This window comes from Uloborus diversus, chromosome 8 (assembly GCF_026930045.1).
Source record: "Uloborus diversus isolate 005 chromosome 8, Udiv.v.3.1, whole genome shotgun sequence".
Classification (NCBI taxonomy): Eukaryota; Metazoa; Arthropoda; class Arachnida; order Araneae; family Uloboridae; genus Uloborus; species Uloborus diversus.
The window spans coordinates 19,987,061-20,011,871 of NC_072738.1; the positions used below are offsets into that span (position 1 = coordinate 19,987,061).

Below are 24,811 nucleotides of genomic sequence, written 5' to 3' on the forward strand. Positions count from 1 at the left end.
TTTTTATACATTTGATGAAAAGGGGATGGGGGGGGGGAAGCTGGAGAAGTGATCAAAAACAAACTACACTAAAAGCCGATGTGAGCAAATGACGATGTGCTTCTCTTTTCTCCACTTCATATTTAAAAGAAAAACTTAGTTTGCCTGTGTTTCTTCTTATTTTTGTAGTCTCAATTTCCCCATATAAGGTCTCAAAATACAGGTTTTTATATCCATTTTTCAAATTACCGGGAGAGAAATTACCTGACCCCCTGAAATTATAGATGTTTTGCATACGTCTTAAAGAGACACTTTCGTGTTATCCTTACCACTATAAAAATAAATAAAAAATAATAAGAAATAAAAATAAAAATAACGACAGTCCAACGGTGGAATAATTAAAAATCAAGACAAAAAACGTCTTCTATGTTGAATATTTTTATGCGTGTATGTGTGTCTGTATGTATATGCGTGTGTGTGTTAAGGCAATGGTGCAAATCCAGCTTCCCTCCCTAGAAAAACATTTCTAGATACGGCCTTGCCTGTCACGTGACCTGGTTGTCCCCATCCAACCATCCCCGATTTGGAGGACGTACTCTTAAGGTGCAGACATGCCTTTGAAACTAACTTTTGCAAATTTTCAGCTTCCAAGACAAAAAATATGGCAAATGAGACCAAAATGGCATCCAATGGGGGAACAGTGCTAAACATGACAGTTCGCTTTGCAAAGCTGATCCGCCATTTTGGATCCCCTTTTTTTTTATATCGATCCTAGATCCTCAGGATTTGGGTCTTGGAAGCTGAAATTTGTATAGGTGAGTTTCAATGGCATGTCTGCACCTCGATGAAATTTCGTTCAAATCAAAGACGGTCGGATGGAGCAGAAGAAGTCACTTGACATTGAATGACTCAGTTTTTGGCGCAACTTATGCTACCTGTTTCCTGCCAAAGTCAGCGCGACTCAGATTAAGTAATAATGAACCTTTCTCACCTACTACTCTTAATTAAAAAACAAAATTTTTAATTGAATATAAAAGGTTTAGATCGTTAATGTCTTAGTTTTAAATAGTTAAAATCAATCAGATTCAAATAAACACCGACATTGAAATTCCTTTTAATTTAAACTAGTCGACCCGTGCGGAACTCCGCACTGTGCTTCAAATCGTTCCATAAGACATTTCGCTCTTTAAGAATTTCAAAGGAAGAACATTATGACGAAGAACCGAAAAAAAAGTAAACGCCGAAGAGAAGGCATGTAATTTAAAGACATCAGTAACAAAACCTCGTTAAATACAACGTTGTGATAATTTGATCATAGCTCCCCTTTTAATCGTACATATTTTCAATGCAAAACATAAATGTCATTAAAAGTGTGGCTGAGTGGTGACTCGTGAAAAAACAGGTTGTGGCAAATACAGTCCTGCACATGTCAGCATCTGACGGGAAAAAAAGAAACATTAAAGAGATATTTATTGGCACGGATTCGAATTGGCGCCATTCTCACTAACAGCCCGACACCCCAACAAACCTAGCAATTGCGCCTTCCTTTTCGTACGCTATTCATTGAAGGAATGCGTAGTAAAAAACAGCAAACAAGCTTTTTGCCAAAAAAAAAAAATAATAATAATAAGATCATGCATCTGTGTTTTGTCATTAACCAGCATGATACGATTTAAAATTATTCGCAAAGCATGGAATTTGATTAAAGAATGACGAAGATCTCACGTAGCGATTGAAACAAGCATTCTAGACAAGTAATAAATTTGATTGAAAATAAGTGTTTTTATCTTTGAATATTGAACTATTTCACATAGAAGGTTGCTTTAACCGTTACAGCTTAAATGCCCTCACATGTTTTTCTTTTAATTGAACACTTAAAATTCAAAACCAAAACCAGTTGAACTGAGTCCGTTCTTAAGTGTAATTTTTCGAACGTAGACAAAATGTATTTTTTTTTTCAGCAGAAAGCAGAGGAGAAGAAAATAATTTCTTGCTAATGAAGCTGATAATACTTTTAATGCTTTATATCGTATTCGCGCGAATAAAAAATTAAAGGTTTACTGAGTGAAACTCGTAGTTTTAATCGGGCGTAGTATTTTTTCATTTGTACAAAAGGTCGAACATTGCTATTAGAAACATCTACATTTTAGCATACAATAAAAATGTTTTTCTGCACAAAAAGGATTTCTTTAGGTAAATCTAATACTTTTTTATGCTTACATTATGTTGAGTGGTCTGGATGTAGTCAAAGAACACAGTTCGATTAACAATCAACTTATCCGAATGATAACTGTAGCCTGCATAAAGGAGTCGAAACACCAAGTAGCATTCCCACTGCATTTAGTTTATTAGGTGTGTATGTTATGAGCACATGTAATGCGTAATACTAATATAAATTTGATATTATGTCGGACAGCCCAAGCTTGCCCGAAGTTCAAATAGTTTATAGCCGAACGCTCTACCGAAAAAAACTTATCAATTAAACCGAACAACTAAGTCCAGTGCAGTTAAGCTTTATTAAAATATGAATACACATACAGGCTATTTTTTTTTTTTTTTTTTTTTGCCGAAAAAAATGGAAAACTGCATTAGAACTTTGCTTTAAAAAATGCATAAGAACTACAGGCAGCATCAAGGTTTTGAAACAGCAAGAGGCGATTTCGAAAACTTGAATTTTCGACCGTAAGTCTTTTTTTCGTCATTGGCCAGCCTGATAAGTTTTAAAATGAGAGGGGATTAATATATAAGATAAGATATTGAAGAAAAATGTTTTTATTTTTGAAAATTTTTACAATTTGTTATCGCAGGCTGCTTAAACCGTTATAACTTAGATGGCAGCACGTGTTCATCATTTAACAGCACGGTTAAAATACAAAATAAATTGAACTATGCTTTCGAATGTAGTAAAAATGATAAGCTATTTGTTTTTTAGCAAAAAGAAGAAAAAATATATATTTTACCCTTAAAATTGAGGTAGTATTTTATTTATTTGTACAAAGAGTCAAAAACTCATTAGAAGAATATATATTTCAATACACGATTTATTATTTTTTTTCTGAACAAAAAACAATTCTATTGTAGTCTGAAATCTTAAACCTGTTACTTATATTTTCGCTTACATTATGCTTTAATTTTCTTTCCAGAGCCGAAGCTTAAAAAAAAACAAAAAAAAAAAAAACACGTGCAATTTCGAAGTAATTTAGCACAAAATCACTGAATGTTTTCATATCAGCAAGGAGCATTTCCTTCTCATTTATTCTATTCCTCATAGTTGTTATTCATTAAATTCAGTGTTCATGTAATGCGCGATATTTCTCTAATTTTTTTGTTGCAGATTGTTCGGACGTGGGTCCGAACACGTAATCTTCAGGTTACGAAGAGAACGCTCTGCCGATCAAGCTACTCAGCTCTGTCGGTCATAGCGCAAATTAAAGTTATAAGTTTGACCGAAAACCTTATTCTGGTTCTTTAAAACAGGTTTTTCGGTTAAAAGAAACAATTTTCAGACCTTGGGTCTATTTTTCGTCAGTAGCCAGCACCATAAGCTATAAAATAAGCCGTAAATCAAAGAAATCGATCAAGAATTGAGGGAAATTTGGCGTAGAAACCAAAAACAGGCTACAGAAATAATATATAAGGATCTTTTTGAAAATAATTGAGAATTAAAATACGTATCGCGCAAAAAGGGGATAAGGGGTCCTTTCCGGACTAAACCTTGGCTAGTTGTTTGATTTCTAAATTTTAAAAAATCAAATGATTTAAAATAAATGGAATCAGTTAAAAGATAAGTACAAACTTGAATCATTGAAATACTCTTTGCAAAAATGTTTGAAACAAAATATTGAGAAATATAAAAAGAGGAAAAATAAGAAAAGAAAAAGAAAAATTCTTCTCCCTCGGTAGAGAATTTAAACACCGGAATTTTATTTAATCTTTTCGTTTCTTAACGTTTTATACAAAATAGTGGAAGGATTAATAAGTAATTTTTTAGTAAAAATTTATTCAAAAATAATAATAAGTAAGTAAAAATTCTCCCCGGCGGGGAATCGAACCCCGGTCTCCCGCGTGACAGGCGGGGATACTGACCACTATACTACCGAGGATACATGCCTGCCGAAACCCGGGATCGAACCAGGGACCTTTAGATCTTCAGTCTAACGCTCTCCCAACTGAGCTATTTCGGCACGGCTGTGCGGGTTTGATAGGAAATCAAGATGAAGCTCTAACAAGTGAAACTAGGAAGCGAAACCTTTTCGGGCACAATCATTTACTTATTTTTTTATTTTTATTTATTTATTTTTTTATATTTTTTTATGTTTGAGAATATATTGCTACCTTGTGAAAATTTTTATCAATAAATGTGGAAAATTGCTAGCGAAAGGTTTTTCTTATTTACCAAATGTTACTTTACTTTTATTTTTTTATTTTCGCACTTGACGTGCAATGGTTTCTGCTGCGTTTCGAAAATTCGCTTGAATGCAAATGAAAAGTTCTGCTGAGAAATCAAACACTTATTTCTATAATTAAAACAGAAAAAATATCATGCGCATGAGGTTATTCCCTAAATTGTGACTGAATCGTGGATGTGAAAATTACTTTAAAAAATTTAGACAGAAGGCTTTCTTCAATGGCGTAGCAACATCAAAACTGGGTGTGAGCAACTGAATTTTGTGAGGCTCCTTGTAACGAAACTAAAAAATTAATATTGTATTTACTGGTACAGGAAATCCATATAAAGCTAATCAGCTATGTTTTTTAAAAATCGCTCTAACGCAAAAATTTATTTTTTCTATAACTAAAAAATGTTTTCGAAAAATTTTCGAAATTTCAGGAAGGTTACTGAATTTTAACAGAAAACGTTCCTGGTTTTGGCAAGACATGTTACTGGCAGAAATCAGCTCCTCACTGCCACATCAGCTGCCCGTTATTTTCCAGGAACATTTCTGAATCGTTTTTACAGTGAAACACGCCCATGATCAATCTCATATGTTTTAAAATCGGCTATACTATTTTAAACTCTATTAAAAATATTAATTTGATTCTATCAAATAATAATGAGTAAAAGATTATTTTCATCCAACTACTTTGCCACAGCAACACGTGGCTGGGTCCCAGCTAATATTTATATATACTATATAGCAACGGTTAGACATTTAATTCTAGAAATAACAATTAGATATCCAGCCGTTGCTTTGAGGCGACGATAATGCACACGTTTGTTAAGAAAATAAAAATATTGGGAAGGTTACAGTCTTAATTACGTTAGACTATGCAATTTAATTATGTTAAATTACGTGACACTTTGTGACAGGCGGCAGGGATCACAAATGAAGAATAAAAGTGTGACATTACTTTTGGCATGTCCATCTTGGGGATTTAGGTTCAAGCAGGATTGAAACATTGTTTCTCACCTGCATTTGTATGACCATTTTCGTTCAAACTGAAACTACGATGATGAAAATTTTATTCATTTCATATACTTACAGTTCAGATTATAAAAACTGGTCGATATTAAATCTCTTAAGTGAGCATGAATTCGTATCTTCCAGCTGAAAATGGCACGATGATAAGAAAATTCATTCAAATATTAAAGAATTATTAATTCGATCTCCGTAAAATTTTTGGAGATCTATGTATAAGGTAACTTTGCATTGTAGTTAATCATTTCTCGAGCAATCTCGGGGCAGAAACTTTAATGCAAAATCTCGATAAATTCTTTTACGCAGTTTCATAGCATAGTCTACGAATAAGTTTCTTCGCACGTAATTTGAGTGCTCCATGAATAAATACCATCTGTCGTTCCTCGTTCGTTTTTCGTCATTTGAACTTATTCTTCGCTACATATAAACCCAAAAATTAGACCATTAAGCTTTAGGTGTGAATGAAAAGTCGTGTTTTCTATTAAGACAAACTAGTCGACCCGTGCGGAACTCCGCACTGTACTTCGAATCGTTTCATAAGGCATTTCGCTCTTTAAAAATTTCAAAGAACGAATATTATGAAGAAAAACCGAAAAAAACAAACGGAAAAAAGTAAGCGCACAAGAGAAGGCATGTAATTTGGAGACATCAGTAAAAAACCTCGTTAAATACAACGTTGTGATAATTTGATCATCGCTCCCCTTTTGGTTGTACGTATTTTCAATGCAAATAAATATATCAATGAAAAAGTGGCTGAGTGAGAAGTGAAAAATCAGTAATTTTGCATGTGAAAAAAACAGGTTGTGGCAAATACAGTCCTGCCCATGTGAGCATCTGACGGAAAAAAAAGAAACATTAAAGAGACATTTAGTGGCACGGATTCGAACTGGCGCCATTCTGATTAACAGTACGACGCTCCAACAAACCTAGCAACTGTGCCTTCCTTTTCGAATGCTATTCATTGAAGGAATGCGTAATAAAACACAGTAAAAAAGTTTTTCGCCGAAAAAAATATAATAAGATCATGCGTCTATGTTTTGTCATTAGCCTGCATGATACGATTTAAAATCATTCGTAAAACATGGAATTTGATTAAAGAATGAGGAAGATCTCACGTAGTGATTGAAACAAACATTCTAGAGAAGTAATAAATTCGGTTGAAAAAATAAGTGTTTTTATTTTTGAATATTCAACAATTTCCCTTCGATTAGCAGTCAACTTATCTGAATGATAACTGTAGCCTGCATAAAGGAGTCGAAACACCAAATAGCATTCCCACTGCATTTATTTTATTACGTGTGTTATCTGTTGTATGTTATGAGTACATGTAATGCGTAATATTACTGTAAATTTGCTATTATGTCGGACAGCCCAAACTGGTCCGAAGTTCAGACAGTTTATAGCCGAACGCTCTACCGAAAAAAAAAAAAAAAACCCACAGGTAATTTTAAATTTTTTCTCTTGCCGAGAAGTGTTTTTATTTTTGAAAATTTTTACAATTTTTTATCGCAGGCTGTTTGAACCGTTATGACGTAGATGGCAGCACGTGTTCATCATTTAACAGCACGGTTAAAATACAAAGTAATTTGAACTAAGTTCTTTTTAAAGCGTAGCTTTTCAAATGCAGTAAAAATGTGATAGGAATTTTTTTGACCCTTTGTACAAATAAAACAATTACTACCTCATTTTGAAGGGTAAAATATATATGTTTTTTTTTTTGCAAAAAGAAAAAAAACATATATATTTTACCCTTCAAAATGAGGTAGTAATTGTTTTATTTGTACAAAGGGTCAAAAACTCAATAGAAGAATCTATATTTGAACATACGATTTATTATATTTTACTGGACAAAAAACGTTTCCCATGTAGTCTGAAATCTTAAACCTGATACTTATATTTTCGCTTACATTATGCTTTAATTTTCTTCCCGGAGCCAAAGCTTAAAAAAAAAAAAAAAAAAAACCTTGCAATTAAGCTCCGTGTTGCATCAAGCTTTCATAACAGCTACGAGCGTTTCTACCTCCTGTATTCCCTCATAATTGTTATTCACTTTTCATGTAATGCGTGATATTTTTCTAAATTTTTGATGCAGATTGTCCGTACGTGGGACCGAACACGCATTCTCCTAGTTACCAGTCGAACGCTCTGCCGATCAAGCTATTCAGCTCTGTCGGTAACAGTGCAAGTTAAAGTTATAAATTTAACCGAAAACCTCATTCTGGTTCTTTAAAACAGGTTTTTTTGCCCGAAAAAACAATTTTTAGACCGTGGGTCTATTTTTCGTCAGTAGCCTGCACGATAAGCTTTAAAATAAGGTGTAAATCAAAGAAATCGATCAAGAATTGAGGAAAATCTCGCGTAGAAACCAAAAACAGGCTACAGAAATAATATATAAGGACTAGTCGATACGCGCGGAACTCCGCACTGTACTTCGAATCGTTTCATAAGGCATTTCGCTCTTTAAAAATTTCAAAGAATGAATATTATGAAGAAAAACCGAAAAAAGTAAACGGAAAAAGGTAAGCGCACAAGAGAAGGCATGTAATTTAAAGACATCAGTAACAAAACCTCGTTAAATACAACGTTGTGATAATTTGTTCATCGCTCCCTTTTTGGTTGTACGTATTTTCAATGCAAATATAAATATCATTAAAAGTGTGGCTGAGTGACACGTGAAAAATCAGTAATTTTGCATGTGAAAAAACAGGTTGTGGCAAATACAGTCCTGCCCAGTGAGCATCTGACGGAAAAAAAAGAAACATTAAAGAGATATTTAGTGGCACGGATTCGAACTGGCGCCATTCTGATTAACAGTACGACGCTCCAACAAACCTAGCAACTGTGCCTTCCTTTTCGAATGCTATTCATTGAAGAAATGCGTAATAAAACACAGTAAAAATGGTTTTCGCCGAAAAAAATATAAGATCATTCGTCTATGTTTTGTCATTAGCCAGCATGATACGATTTAAAATTATTCGTAAAACATGGAATTTGATTAAAGAATGAGGAAGATCTCGTGTAGCGATTGAAACAAACATTCTAGAGAAGTAATAAATTCGGTTGAAAAAATAAGTGTTTTTATTTTTGAATATTCAACGATTTCCCATAGCATGCTTCTTTAACCTGTACGGCTTAAAAGCCCGCACTTGTTTTTCTTCTAATCGAACACTTAAAATTCAAAACCAAAATCAGTTGAACTGAGTCCGTTTTTTAAGTGTAATTTTTCGAACGTAGACAAAATGTTTTTTTTTTTTCAGCCGAAAGCAGAGGAGTAGAAAATGATTTCTTACTAATGAAGTTGATAATAAATGTTTTATATCGTATTCGAGTAAATAATTAAAGATTTACTGGTTGAAACTCGTAGTTTTAATTTGGCGTAGTATTTTTTCATTTGTACAAAAGTTCAAACACTGCTATTAGAAAAATCTACATTTCCGCATACAATGAAAATGTTTTTCGGCACAAAAAGGATTCCCTTGAGGTATATCTAATACTTTTTTTTATGCTTACATTATGCTCAGTGGTCTGGACGTAAACAAAGCTTAAAAAAAGGAAAGAACACCCTTCGATTAAGCAGTCAACTTATCTGAATGATAACTGTAGCTTGCATAAAGGAGTCGAAACACCAAATAGCATTCCCACTGCATTTATTTTATTACGTGTGTTATCTGTTGTATGTTGTGAGTACATGTAATGCGTAGTATTACTGTAAATTTGCTATTATGTCGGACAGCCCGAACTGGCACCAAGTTCACACAGTTTATAACCGAACGCTCTACTGGAAAAAAAATAAAAACCGCACAGGTAATTTTAAATTTTTTTTCTTGCCGAGAGGTGTTTTCATTTTTGAAAATTTTTACAATTTGTTATCGCAGGCTGTTTGAACCGTTGTGACTTAGATGGCAGCACGTGTTCATCATTTAACAGCACGGTTAAAATACAAAATAATTTGAACTAAGTTTTTTTTTAAGCGTAGCTTTTCAAATGTAGTAAAAATGTGATAGGCTATTTGTTTTTTTTTGCAAAAAGAAGAAAAATATATATATTACCCTTTAAATTGAGGTAGTATTTGTTTTATTTGTACAAAGAGTCAAAAACTCATTAGAAGAATCTATATTTCAACATACGATTTATTATATTTTACGGAACAAAAAACAATTCCAATGTAGTCTGAAATCTTAAACCTGATACTTATATTTTCGCTTACATTATGCTTTAATTTTCTTCCCGGAGCCAAAGCTAAAAGAAAAAAACCCTTACAATGGAGTATCAATTTAGCTCCGTGTTGCATCAAGTTTTCATAACAGCTAGGAGCGTTTCTATTTCATGTATTCCCTCACATTTGTTATTCATAGTTCACGTAATGCGCGATACTTTTCCAAATTTTTTGATGCAGAATATCCAGACGTGGGCCCGCACACGCATTCTCCTGATTACCAGTCGAATGCTCTGCCGATCAAGCTATTCAGCTCTGTCGGTAACACTGCAAGTTAAATTTAAAAATTTAACCGAAAACCTCATTCTGGTTCTTTAAAACAGGTTTTTTGCCCGAAAAAACAATTTCGTCAGTAGCCTGCACGATAAGCTTTAAAATAAGGTGAAAATCAAAGAAATCGATCAAGAATTGGGGAAAATCTCGCGTAGAAACCAAAAACAGGCTACAGAAATAATATAAGGCTTGCATTTTAAATTTTATTAACAAATATACATTTTTTTCCCGTGAAAAACCGAAATTCGAGAATGTTAACACTTATCGGAAATATTCGGTCTTTCACGGATGCCTTTGCTATGTGTCGTGCATGTTAACATTCACCGCCAATGTCGACATTTACCAAGTTTCTGTCTTTTACAGCAACATATGTCATTTTACTTTGACAATATTTTCCTTCGTTACCATCTCCCATTTTTAGCGTACTTTCGCAGTAAAAGTCATAGAAAGAAGAAACTAGCACGAAAGAAGGCTGAATGCAACTTAAAAATATCGCGAAATACAAAACAAAAGTCCAAAAAAAAAAATAATAAATAAATAAATAAATAAATAAAATAAAATAAATAAATAACGAAAAATGAAAAATTGGATAGCAGGGCATTGAAAGGGGGTAAAATGTCTGTCGGTCTGTTTGTCTGTCTGCCCCCCCCCCCGCAATAACTTTTGAGTGAATAGTTCGATTTGAACAAATATTTTTTTTTTATTAGAAAGATTTCGGCGAGGACACCTCATTCCCTTGTTTCATTTTTTTTATTTGAGCTGTTTTTCGCTCAATTTTGAACAGTTCAAAATAAATAAATAAATAAATAAACCTTAACATTAGCGCCTAAGGGGAAACTCAAGGCAAATATAAATACTGAACTTAAGCAAATTTGCTTCAAAAAACTTTGTAGGAAAAAGCTTTTGATGAAAAACTTGAATATAAAATATCTTTGATTTGAACAATTTTCCGTTCAATTTTGAGCAGTTGAAACCCCTTAACATAGCGCCTACGGGGAAGCTAAAAATCACTAGAGATCCCACAGTTACAGACGGATTTACTTCAAACAAATTTTGTTGGAAATAGCTCTTGATAATCAACTCCCGACTCCGACTCCTAGAATTTTAAGGCACTTGACTCCTACTCCGACTCCTGTGCCCGAAAATTAGTCGGACTCCTACTCCCGACATCGACTCTGACTTCATAGTTTTACCAAAAATGTATACATGAAGGAACAATGACTGACTCCGACTCTTGGAAACTAGACTAAGACTCCGAATGCTTTGTGTGAACACAACTTCTCAGGGCACATGCGAAGTTCCCGTATCCTTCCGTAATACTAACATTGGAGTAGGATATTAAAAGTGTTGAAAAGCGTGTAAATATTTATTACTATTTTTCTACAATCGGATTTTAAATTTATTGTTATTTATCATCATTATTAAATACGTTTTTAAATTTCTTTTTGTTATTATTATTATTATTATTATTATTTACTTTTTTCCCTTCCTGAATAGTTGGTCAATACTTTAGTCTTGTAATACTTAAAGGAAATAACGACACAAAGTGTTTTCTGAAAGTTTAAAATCATGAAAGAAAAGATTACCACACTATGTATGAAGCTTACAGGAAATATATTAATGAGAATAATCTTTATATAATAAAATATTCTTTTTATTATAGTCTTATAAGTTTTTTTTGGTCTATAAAGTGATCAGAACAGGTTACACAATTTTAAAATTCGACTGTTAGCTGAGTTATACATTTCTTTAAAATATTTTCTAAATTTTTGATTAATGTACAGTCATAGAAAAAAAAACGGAACACTTTTAATTATTCGGCCATTATACATGCTAAAAGGGAAAGAAAGGTGTCATCCAACATGGTTTAAAGTCTTCTTTAAAACTACGTAGGTAAAATTTTGATAAGGGACCATATACAAAGCTAAATTAGCACGAACTCTTGATTTTCAAATGGGAACCCCTATTTGTTGCTACATAATTATGTTTAGACAGCAAAATGCAGCCAGAGTGCAAAGTTTCATTGCATTCCGTGCAGTAGAACAGGAGTTGTTAACAAAAAACGTTTCAGGGACCGTCACCACATTGAAAACGCGTCTTTCAAGGTCACGGCTTATCAAGTAACGGAACGTAAACAAAGAAAAGATCGAGGTTATTCAGCTCAATTCATGATTTTTTTAAGTTCTCTTTTTTTCCGTAATTCAATACTCTTTGGCCGATAATGTTGCGTCACAAAGCGATTTACAGTCGCAAACTTTATTTTTTTTTGAAAAAAGGTTAAAATATTTACTGATTTTTGTCTATCTGGATTAACCTAAAAAAGACGGATGATGTTTGGCTGGTCCAACATATAGATCGTTGTTTAATAAATCGAGTAATGCAAATTAAAAGTAATGGAACTTTTTGACTTTTTCTAATATAAATCTATTGGATTGCTCATATAATCATTCAAGCGTAATAGAAATGTAAATATCCAACCTTATACCTAGAGTTATGATGGGAATATGATTGATAAATGTATTGCACCTATGTTACAGGTTTATTTTCGAATGAATAGAAAGTATGTGATGTAAAATGGAACTGCGCGTTTTTAATTTTGCAGAACATTGGCAGAAGTTTGGGTCATAGCATACAAAAATATGAAAAATGTACCGCACAACGTGGGAAGACACAGTAATTGTTTTAGCGGCTTATTTTAATCAAAACACGAGAATTTGTTTCGAATCCAAATTTAATTTAGATGATCATAATGTGTGGTATTATTAAAAAAGCATAACACACTTGGCGGTTTTATTTAAACATGTAATAGCTCTTAAAAGCAATTTAGGAAAGAAATTTCCCAATGCTGTTTCTAACAACGAGATTCGAAATGGCCCAATCCGGAGTTTAAAAAGCCATAAGTTATTTTAGCTTAAACCAAGGTGACCCGAATTCAGACTTTTTGTTATTTTTCCGATTCCGTAACTTTGCATTGGCAAAGAAGCTTAACATTATTTAATTTTGTTTGAGAGTCCGAATAAACTGGTAGGTAAAGTAAATTTATCTGCTGTGTGTTTACGGCCTCTCACTGTTGAGATAAATTTTCTTTATCCACCAGTTTGTAGGCACTCTCAGCTTCAATTACATGACATCAGCTTCATTGTACAGTTAAACCTAGTTCAGGGCTGTTATGCTCATTATTAGGACCAAGAGCAGCCTTCGAATGGGGTAACCAAACTGCAATTATATCGCAGTGAAGACGCGGGCCACTTTTAGTCCGTCGAAGTTCGTCTATGTTGCTTGTTTGCGTAAAACATATATGATCAGAAAGCAGAATTAAGGTTCCAGTGTCATAAAGTTGGAGCCGGATATTGGATTCTGAAAAACATGCGTTTAATAAGATAGGCATTCAGTAATTGCTAGCAATAATTTATTATAACTTTCTTTCTTTTTCCATATTTTTCCATGTTATTCAAAAAAGAAGAAAATACTTTGAAATTTTTTCTTTGTCTTGCGAGAATGATTTCAATGTGAAATGCACGGACAATGACCGAGAAAGTAGAAAAATGGTATTTAAATTATAATTAAGAATAGACAAAAACTCAACTTAATCTAACATCTAAATTAATGTTTTGTTAAATCTTTGACGAAGTCAAAAAAAAAAAAAAAAAAAAACTTCACAATTAGCCACAACTACTACTTTCGTGCAGAATCCGGGCTCAAAGCACACGGCCCACTACTGCGACTGACATTTCCTTTCATAGATCTTAACACATTGAAAATTATTCAAAGACTTTACAAAAAAAAAACAAAACCTAAAAATCAACTAACTTATCTAAGAGCAAATATTACCTATTGACCCATTTGGATACTGTTAAAGACGAAATTTCACGCTGTCGGCTATTTTTCGAGTGCCTTTTCCCGATTTAGACAAAGCAACAGTTTTTCCTTTTAGCAAATTATCACCGGGAAGAGCCATTAATTCTACACTGCCTATTGCAACATGACTAGCAAGACAATGAGGTTTTATTGTATGTTTCCAAGAAAAAGTTGTGCATATTAATTTTTTTCTGAGTTATTGTTTTACAAAAGGCAATAGCTAAACGCAGGAAAAAAAAACAGAAGCATTTTAACTGTAGTTTTTAATTTTAAAAGTTCTATAAAATGTTATTTTATTAGACAATGAAATAGTGTTTCGCATTGTTTATACATTGACGTTTGAACGATATCCACAAAAAAAAAACTGACGGTTGCAATATTGTGTTTTTCTTCTGCAGAGACAGCGTCTATGAAATTTATATGATTCATAGACTTACGTCTAGGAAATTTTAAATGCATTTATGCATTTAAAAATTTAATAGACGTAACTCTAATGTAGAAAAACCACGTTATAATTGCGATAAATAAATACCTTTGTGCTGAACAGTAAAGTAATACAAAACAACGTTTTTTTTTTTTTCATTTTTTTTACGAAGAAACTAACTTTCATAATTTCTGTTTTAAAAAAGTATACGGTCCCCTAAAGTGGGAAAAAATGAATTTTTTAAGCATAGCGCGAAAACTACTAAATATTTTGAGCTCAAATTATGGATTCCCTCATAAGAACTCTTCTATATTGTTTTTCTGTTAAAGTTTAATATGGTTTCAGATCATATTTTTTTCAAAAAATATTATAATAATTCATAAAAAAATTAAATTTACATTTTTGGTGTTGTAAATGATGTTTTTATTATTGGGTCGATTCATATTTTGATATGAAAAAACAATCTTTGCCGCACCTAATCTAGTTATGTTTTAACATTACGAGAGGAATCTTTCAAAACTCTCTCTCTCTCTCTCTATATATATATATTTTTTTTTTCAAAAACTAATAACAGGAGAACGGTTAATGATAAAATTCTTGCAGAAAATTCATGTGATGGTCGCTAAATTTTTTTCTTCAGAGTTCCTAATTTTAGTTCAAAATGTTTCAATAGATTGCGCTGCACATAGTAAACCTGTAAGTCAAAAAAAGAAGAATTGAAATTCGCCGATTGTTCCTCCGATTGCGACATGGGATTAAAGACCACGATTGTTTGAAAATATTGTTTTGTTCTTTCGTTCATTATTTTCGAAAAATTATGATGTAATTTTCTAAATATTTTTTTTAATTTATGGGCTTATTATCTGCAGCGCTATCAATTGGAAATATTTTCAACTAAAATTTGAAACTCGGAGGGATAAAATTTGCGGCCCACCACATGAAGTTTCTGCAAGAATTACTTTTTTTTTATCATTTACCGTTTTCCTGTCATAAATTTTTGAAAACAGTCAATCTTTTTCAGGACACCCTGTATATTTACATAGCACATAGAACAGGTATGAACCCAGGTAAAGTGGTTCGACTGCATAGACCCTAGTTCGACTTCAACGGGGGTCTATGATAATTTAGACCCAGAAGTGCAATGTAGTTTCCTTTAGAAGTACACATCTTTTTCCGAAATTGTACTGCAGTACGAATCATTTGCATACACTTATTTTTTAATTAATTATTTTAAATACTAAATTTTAATAAGTAATTCTTAAATTTAAATTGGATACTACTTTTAATTTCTAAAACGAGATTGCCGAAATAACATAGTTACAGGATATTTATCGTTTGCAAATAAAACTAATTATTTTCGTTTTATATTAATCGTCTGATAGTAAAAGTTTTTATCGTTTGCTAATAAAAATATTCAGTTTAACTGGATGTTTATCGTCTGCTATCAAAGATATACCACAATGATAAGCAAAAAATGGAAGTGAAGTAAAAACTCCGATTTATTGCAAATTTCATATTTAAAAAAAAAAAAAATACAAAATTGTTTTGAATTTACTTGTAACTTAAATAATGCCCGTAAATAAATAGGTTCTCTCCTCCCTTCCATTCGTTGTACTAACCAAAGGCGCCAAATCTGTTGAGAGAACGAACATTGTGTCGCTCTGAAGTCTGAAATTCCAATAGAAACGCTATTGCATTTCTGGGGCCAAACTAGCAACTTTGGACTCTCATTTCAGCTAAACTAAACCTTTGCGGTCAAACCGCTGTACCTGGCTCACATCTAGTGAGAATGGCCGTATATCTAAAATATTGTCTAACTCCGGGACCCACATGTTCGTGCCGTTTGGTCGTTGTTTAAACTCTTATCTATTTAAAAATGTGTGTAAAGTGAATGATGTGTCTTAGACGTATGAGCGCATAGACAAAAGTCTATGTCATGTTTCAGTTCAGCGCAACAAATTCATACGAAATCTTGATCCATATATTGTCCGTTTTTCACGAGAAGTCACTTTGCTTCTCCTTTTCGAACGCAGAGTTCCATTTTACGCGAGGGTAATCGGTAAGTAGGACCGATTCTAGCAGGTGTGAAGAGTGTGCCACCGCACAGGGGCGGCCAAAGCAAGGGGCGGCCGCAGGCCGCATCATATAGTTCTTTTAATCAAGCAAAATTTCTCAAGAATGTCTCACAAGATAACATAATAAGTCGAATAAATGTGCTGAATTTTAAATGTTCAATTATCAAAGTGTCAATTTTCCAACAGCATAGCATATTTATATTAAGAAAAATGGAATGTTTGAGCACATTGTGTTGTGCTCCATTATCCATTAATATCAACTCTTTACACATGCTTCATTTGGTTGCAAAATTTGTGACAGAACTGGTGATCAGGCATGGATACAGGGGAGGGGCAATGACGAAAATCCCCCCCCCCCACCCGAAGCATGAAAGTGTGCCTTCTAAAGGCCACTAATGCTTCACACAGCCTCCCAGGTTTTTATTGACCCTTAACAAGGAAGACATATTTTGTGTAAAAAAAAACTAAGCTCATAATATACTCTCGCAGTATTTCAAACAACAAATTCTGTGTTCAGCAGTCGTGGATGCGTGGAGACTGGAGAGGAGAGACAATGGAAAGTTGCGACTCCCTTGAGAGTCAAACATATATAATCAACGAACTAAAATTTTTAATTTTCCCCCTTTACAGCAATTTTTTCTAATTAAAATCACGAATGAACTGCCCGGTTTCAGATCAGTTAGGAGGACAGGGCCTGTGCCCCGGGTTAAATTTTAAGTGTGGCTCCAAAACGAAGATCCAAAAGGATGCCTTGACGAGACTAAAGAAGGCTTCAAACTGCGTTTTTGGGACTTTAATTTCGGAAAATTTCGCTGTGGTTAACCACCGATTTTAAGGACCCAATTAAGTCTCTTATTCACCCTTTCTTCCTTAATGTAATCAAACATAGCCTAAAAATGCTGGCTCCAAAATGTCTTTTCCGGTGACAGCCCTCCCTAACGTCATCAAAAATTGCCAATGGCATTTTTCGAATTTCTTTTTCGAAATGTTTACGGTAAGGGCCTTGAAATCCATTCCCTAACATTACTACCAAAGATGGTCTGAATTAGCGTCTAGAGAGGTCCTCAATCCCACCCCCTTTCACTTAACGTATTCAAAAACAAACTACATTTGCTTTTTTCAGTCATCAGTTTCGAAGAACTTTGGGGAAAAGACCCCAGATCCCCCTTTTCTCCAACGTAATCACTATAGCTCAAAATTTCGTTCTTAGGCGGTCCCGTGGAGCCACCAAACTTTTCCTGCCTAAACTAGCCTGAAATTGTCATCAGTTTTAAAAAACAATTCTTGAGGGCACACTGAACCCCCGCCCGCTCTTTGTCCCATTGTTATCAAACACTGTCTAAAATATGATTTTGGGACTTCTATTTCTAAAAAATTCCGGATGGCTTATGTAAATTTTCACTGCGCTAGCGCATCCGGCATCCCCCATCAATCGCCGAGGTGAGGTGGAGAAAAGTCTTTAGTTGTATTTTTCAGATATTAATATCGAAAAATATTCAGAAAAATCCGCTGAAGCTTCCCAGTTTCCTTAACGTCACTAAAGATAGCACAAAATTGTGCTTTTTAGAGCCCCAAAATCCTTCCTTCACAAAAACAACCTAAAATGGATTTTAATTCCGAAAAATATTTCAGTTCGGAATATTTTGCCGTTTCCCCTGTCGTGCCCAAATCTAGCCAAAAATGTGTTTTTGAAACAATAGTGCCGATAAATTACCGGAGGAAAGACGCCAGACCCCCTAACGTCACCAAAGACAGCCTAAATTTGAGTTTTAAGCTTCAATTTCAAAAACTTTCGATAGGAGACGACCGAATTTTCCTCCCTCCAGCAATTTCAACAAAGATAACCCGAAATTGCGTGTTTAAAACTACTGTTTCAGAAAAATTTCGGGGAGAGCGCGGATCCTTCCTAAACTAAGATCAGAAAAAAATAGCTGCAATTTGACATCAATTTTGAAAGAATTTCAGGAAAGAACTCCAACATTACTTTCCCCTTAAGTCTCGAAAAATTTCCTAAAATTGCAATTTTTGACGTCAATATTGAAAATTTCTCCATGGACCTTGAATGTTCCCGACTCTTTTGTCCTTACAACCAAACACAACCAAAGATTAATTACAGCTATTTTTCATACGCCAATTTCGTATATTTTCTGGGGGCGATCCCTCCTTCCTCTGATGTAACAAAAGACAGACTATAAAATGCGTTTTTACGACTAGTAAATTTCGGTACTTATTACTTTCTTCAAAGATATAAATTGTACCTAAGGATTTTCTAACTTTTTACATAAATTCATGCTTCAGTTTTTTTTTTTTTTTTAAATTAGAACTTGATACAGAAATTTGAAGAAAGATTTATATTGGCGTTAAGTATTAGTCAAAACAAGCAAATTGCTCTTCAGGGGCGGCACATTAGGTCTTTGCACACGGGCGGCCGACACCCTAGGATCGGCCCTGTCGGTAAGCAATCTTCGTTCTTCTAAATGAGACAACCAGACAACCTTAACTTATGCGTGCATTTTAGTGTGCAAAAATGTCTCAGTGACCTTTACATTACTTGCTTCACTTGTCTGTTGTCATTTTAGTTATTCTTACATTTTAAAAGCCGCTGCTTTTGCAACAAAATGCTGTGATTCGAATATACCTTCTGCCGAAAACAGCGAAATAGAATCATCGGATACCACGTGACGAAAGAGGAGTCTAGTGCCGAAGAATTGCCTTCTCGTGGAAAACAGACAATACCTGGCCAAAAACGGGTATCACCCCGCTTTGTCAATCGAAACACGATCGTTTTGTGATGTTTCCACCATCCGAGGCGGAGTTCAAGAGTAAATGATGAACGCAGAAGAAAGAAATCAGCAAGCGATTGAGTCTTAATTATTCATACACATTAAGAATTTAAGAATACTGGTAGTTGTTGTGAATATTCTTTCTAATCTGTTATCTCTATCAAAAGGATAGGAACTGTATTACTGTTCTTTTTTAAACATAATTTTTAATCGGTATATATTAGTTCTTTAGCCTGTTTTTAGTTCCTTCGTCAGATCTTCCTCAATCCTTGATCGATTTCTTTGACTTACACCTCATTTCAAAGCTTAGTTTTAAGATTTCAGACTAAAATAGAATATCTTTTAGTACAAAAAAAAAAAAAAAAAAAAAAAATCACATATTGTGATACTATTATACTATCAATTACTACTTCTAATTGAAATTACGCTTTTCATTTAGTTAATCTATCTTTATATATTACTTCTGTAGCCTATTTTTTTGTCGCTACGCGAGATCTTCCCATATTCTTAATTAATTTCCTTGATTTACCCCTCATTTTAAAGTTTATCGTGCAGGCTAATGACAAAATATAGATCCCAGTTCTAAAAAATGTTTTCTTCTGTCAAAAAAAAAAAAAAAAAAAAACTCGGTTAAAAGCATCGAACAGAGTTTTTCGGTTACATTTATAAGTTTAACTTGCGCTTTGACGGCAGAGTTGAATAGCTCAATCGGTAGAGCGTTCGGCTGGTAATCAGTTGAAGGAATGTTCGGGTCTGCCCCGGACGATCTGCCAAAAAATTAGACATTCAGAAATCACGCATTACGTGTACACTTCACATACAATAAATAACACAAGTAAGGCACATAAATCAGGTAACATAAATCAGACGGGAGCGCTCCTCGCTGTTACGTAAGCTTGATGCAACCTGTAGCTAAATCGACTCTTAATTTTAAGTTTTTTTTTCTTTTTTTTAAAAGCATTGGTTCCACTTAGAAAACCAAAGCATAATGTCAGCATATATAAAAGTAAAGAATTCAGATTAAGGGTTCAAGTTTAGGATTTCAGACTTCAAGATAATCCTGTTTTTTTCGGTGAAAAATATTTTTCTTTGTATGATTAAATGCGCATTCTTCTAATGGCGGTTTTCGACCTTTTGTAATAATAAAAAATTTACTACCCCTAATTGAAATTACGTTTTTCCAACATTTTTAACCTCCTCCCCCTCTACCACAAAGTGTAACACTTTACGTTACCCCCTCCTCCTGTTCTCACGTGTCACGCTATGTTTTCATAAACACATTCTTTTAAAAATGTGTGATGTCACACTCCTTGTCACCCCCTAGCTCCCCTTGTCAGAACTTCACGAACGTCCCAACTCCCTCAACGCGTGACATCATTCGGGGACAGCACCTTATTCAATCGGAATAAACAAAAGGTCATCATGTGAAAATTCCCGATTTTCTAAAGAATTATCATTTGTTAAAGGGTCATTTAAAAATTTTCGGACAAATGTGGAGTCCGTAACATGACATTTTTTTTGGCTATAACTTTTATTTACTACCACAAACACATTTCTCATGAAAGCTATATGATCCATAAAACTAAATTTTATTGGTATATTCTATTGGTTTTATTACAATAGGTTATTCAAATGAGGGATGCTACTTTACAAGCATAATTATGAGCAAATATAAAAAGTATAGCGTGTCTATTAAACGGAGAAAAAAATCTGTATCTGTTACATAACTTTACTCCCGTTAAATATTTGATGCATTTTCAATACCTCAAAAAAAAAAAAAAAAAGAAAGAAAAATACGTGTGTGCATGTCCACGTCTTCGAAGTTCTTTAGCTCACGTTTTTTGACACTTAAAAAATTAATAAAGCGTAGAGTTTTGTACTTTTAAGTTAAAAGAAATTAAAAAACATCATTGGCACTGGAACTGACCCAAAAGCTACATTCATATCATTAAAATATTTTCTGCAGTTTTCGAGTAAATCCTTCCAGTAAAAGCGATTTTCAGGCTAAAGACCCTCTAAACACCAAAGCAATAAATGCATGACTACATGACCCGTGCGGAACGCCGCGCTGCGCTTCAAATCGTTTTGTGCTGCCTTCTCTAAAAATTTGGAGGTAATGACATTATGAAGAGGTATAGAAAAATTAAACAGGGGGGGGGGGGGTTACCATAAAAGAAGATATATGCAAGTAAAATATCTCAGTACAAATAAATGTTACAATTTATTTACAGAAGTAATATGATAAAATATACTGATAGCATATACATTTACAAAACCTCTTTATATACAATGTTGAAAGTGATGATGTGCGATCATCGTTCACTTTTTGGCTGCACTTATCCTTATTGTACACATGAATATCATTATTTTTTTTACTCTTGAAAAAGCTCCATATAATTGTCCGTGTGAAAAACGGGTTGTGGTAAATATAATCCTACCTTTGTCAGCGTTTGACCTTGTGCTTTATTAATTGGATGCCTCAGTTACCAAATCGATTAACTCTACTATTTATTTAAAAAAATCATTATTTCTGCATTAATAGTGCTTAATCAATGTGAATTTATATCAAAGTTTTGGTTCAGTACATATCTGACCATGTGATGGGAGAAAATGTAACACGAGATCCTATTTACTCCTGTGTATAAAACACAATCTCCTTCATAACTTTTCTCGACTTTTTGTTTTATGGAGTTAATCGATTTTTCAAGTGAGGCATCCAACTGTCATTGCAAAGGGTACCTTTATGGGAAATAGTTTCCTGACCAATTTGAACGGCATAGCTGGATCAGAGGGAGTGAGTATTATTCGAGGAATAATTACAGTTTTGTCAGAATCGAGGAATTTTGCCGTTATTGAGTATTCTCCTAAATTAGTTATTAAAAATCTTGCACCATTAATTAATTCATGTTTAGCGTTAAAATTTCTAATTAACATGATAATAGCATTATTTTTTAAAAGCAATTTATGAGGAGGCAAACCTGAAGGATTTAGAGAATTCAGAAATCCTAATGGGTACCACTGATTGCCGGTTGTTTCCTCTTCCTCAACCGAATCAGAACTTAAATAAACTTTTTCCTCCCCGAGTAACAAATTTGAAATCACATAGTCATTTATGTTTGTACAATCATCGTTTTTCGGAAACAAAATGGCAGTTGAATATAATTGTCTTACGTTTTGATCAGTGATTTGTACGGCATTGAAAACGGTAGCAATAAGGCTGTCGTAATCGCAATAACAATGCTTGGGAATTTCTATCGCATAAGAAGCCAATTTGTGAAGGCGGGGTCATCGTTAGCTCTCATGTTTTGAGTCATTTGCCGAGTTTTTACGTGAGACCATTAAGGGAAACGTTTAACTGAAATCTCGACTATGCTTGTTTTACTAGCATTCCTCAGAACGGGCAACACTTGACGGAAAGCTCCGCCGAATAAAATTATTTTGCCTCCGAAAGGAAAGTTCTTTTTCATGATTTCCGTGAGAAGTCGGTCTACAACGCGAAGAGCGTATTTGGGAACCATCGAAACTTCGTCCCAAATGATGAGGTTTGTCTCACGGAGAAGTTGTCCGTCTTTTGAGTGAGGTCGGATTGATGAGCGCGAGTTGTCCAAGATCGGCACGGGCAGTTTGAAAAGGGAATGTCATGTGCGTTCTCCAGGTAAAAGATTGGCAGCAATGCCAGTCCACGCAACTGCAGACACATTCTTATTTTCACCTCTCAAGATGTGGCACAACTTTGTATTGACGAATGTTTTACCGGGGCCTCCTGGTCCGACAATGAAGTAACGGCTGTGAATGTTAATTCGTACTGCATGTAGGACCTCATCAGCTATTGTCTTCTGTTCTTCGTTCAGTTTTTCGTACGCCGCATTCCCGATTATTCGCTCTGCTTGCAAGTCGTAGATTTCAGTTGGATCTCGTTCAATGACCACAACAGGGATCGGCAAGTGTAATTTTTCGCAAGATTGGTTGTGTTGTTTTAAAACCTTTTCCAACTTTAGGTGTGTGATGTCTTAGGAACTCCTCTGGCACTCCGTCTTGAAATGCTCTCCGTAACTCAAAAGTTTCCAGTCCAGAATCGAACATGCACCTTTCGCGTTATTAACTCGAAGCTCCAGCCAGCTGAGCAGTTGTATCTTTGTCTTCCAATGCTTTTCATGGATGTGATGTGTAATAAAAAATAAAAAAAATAAATAAAAACTAATTTTTAGGCAATGGATCTATTTTTCGTCGTTATCAGAATAACTTAAACAAGAGGGTATTAAAACAGAATAATCACTACTTTTTTTTCCCCATCAAAGATTTGGCGAAGGAATTGCGGTATTATGCACCTTGATTTCGAAACTCGTGAGCTTTAGATTTTCTTGCATTCTAACTGCTGATTGCAATATTAATTACTCGTTTTGCAAATCGAAGTGATTTTATTCAGATGTGCTTTGTGTGTGCGTGTTTTTTAAAGAAATATTTGAAAACATTTTACTTATGTTATGGAAAAATAAATTATTAAAATAGTTTAAAATCCGCTGCTGTCATTTTCACCTTGAGCGATCCAGAACTTTTCCTCTGTCTAGATGCAGGATGCACTTGTGTGAGTATTAGTGCATTTATTCAATAAGTTACCGCCCTATTGCCAGGGCTAAGGCAGAAATACATGAAATACACCGCCTCTCAGTCAATTGACTGAGCTGGCGGTGTATTTCATATATTAGTGCATTTGTTACTGCTTACTGTTAAGAGAGTGTTTCTTCTTAATCTACTCACAGCAGCAATAGTTTTGCATATTTTTAGCTAATGTAAAGTTTTTCTTATCAAGCTAAGATCAAGTTTTAATGTGAGTGCCTTACTTTTCTTTATTTTGTAACTTACCTGCATAATATAGTCTGGCCAAAACTGGATCACGAATCCGTATATTTTGTTAGTTGTGGTCATAGCTATAGCCACAACTGGATTACATACTGTTCCAGTTGTGACCATGCAGAATATTTTAAGTATACTGTGAAAATCTATTTCAAAGATATCCAAAGATCCACAATACTTATGTCAAATGTAAAAAATTAAAATATAGCCAAATGACATTAGAAACGATCATTGTTCCAGCTTATGGGTAAATAAAGGGATGGATTTTTGACGCTGTAGCACAGTTGTCACTTTGATCAAGTAAAACTGTATTGAAATAGTGAAATTCATATTGCATCGACAACTATGATTTTCTTTTTCTTTTTGGTTTAAATGTCTTAACATTTTAAAATGGATATTTTTTACCAATTACAAATTTTTGTTTTGATAAATTTATTGGATTAATCAATTTTTTAGCTATACTGAACCGATTAATTTTTGTCTACGTTATATTAGTAACAGATATATTGGTTTTTGTAGAAGCATAATATGTTGTAATCGTATGAAAGTTTAAAATCAAAATGCGTTATTTGAAATGATTTCTTTTTATTTGTATATGCGCGCTTTCAAAAATGAAAACTCAAAATATCCTCGCTTTATTTTTATTACACCTTTGTATATGCATAATATTTCGTAAGAATATGAAGGTTTAAACTAAAGATGCATATTTTTGAAATAAGTTTCTACGAGGATTGACGATTTCAAATTCTCCTATTTATGTAACACTTTGCAGATTTTGTCTTTATACTGGTTGCTAAAAGATATACCAAAATGTTAATTATAATGGCAATGTTTTATTAATTACTTATGGTTTACTTTTACAATATTCGTAGTAAATTTTCCAATAACATTACAAAAGCTACTTTAATGAGTTTTGAAAATTTTTATCG

At 33.8% G+C, this 24,811-nt stretch overlaps 1 protein-coding gene and 2 non-coding genes across 3 annotated transcripts in view; all 3 read right to left on the minus strand.

The window, feature by feature from the left end:
• LOC129227953 (uncharacterized) overlaps positions 1-23,999 on the minus strand; it is an 86,275-nt gene extending 62,276 nt beyond the window's left edge. Inside the window, exon 1 of the mRNA XM_054862578.1 lies at positions 23,892-23,999. Coding sequence (XP_054718553.1) covers positions 23,892-23,999 — 108 coding nt within the window. The remainder of the gene's footprint in view (positions 1-23,891) is intronic.
• On the minus strand, positions 4,011-4,082 carry Trnad-guc (transfer RNA aspartic acid (anticodon GUC)). The gene has a single exon. It is a non-coding gene; the product is annotated as a tRNA-Asp (tRNA).
• Positions 4,091-4,163, minus strand: Trnaf-gaa (transfer RNA phenylalanine (anticodon GAA)). Its single transcript has one exon. It is a non-coding gene; the product is annotated as a tRNA-Phe (tRNA).
• Positions 24,000-24,811: the final 812 nt, after the last annotated feature.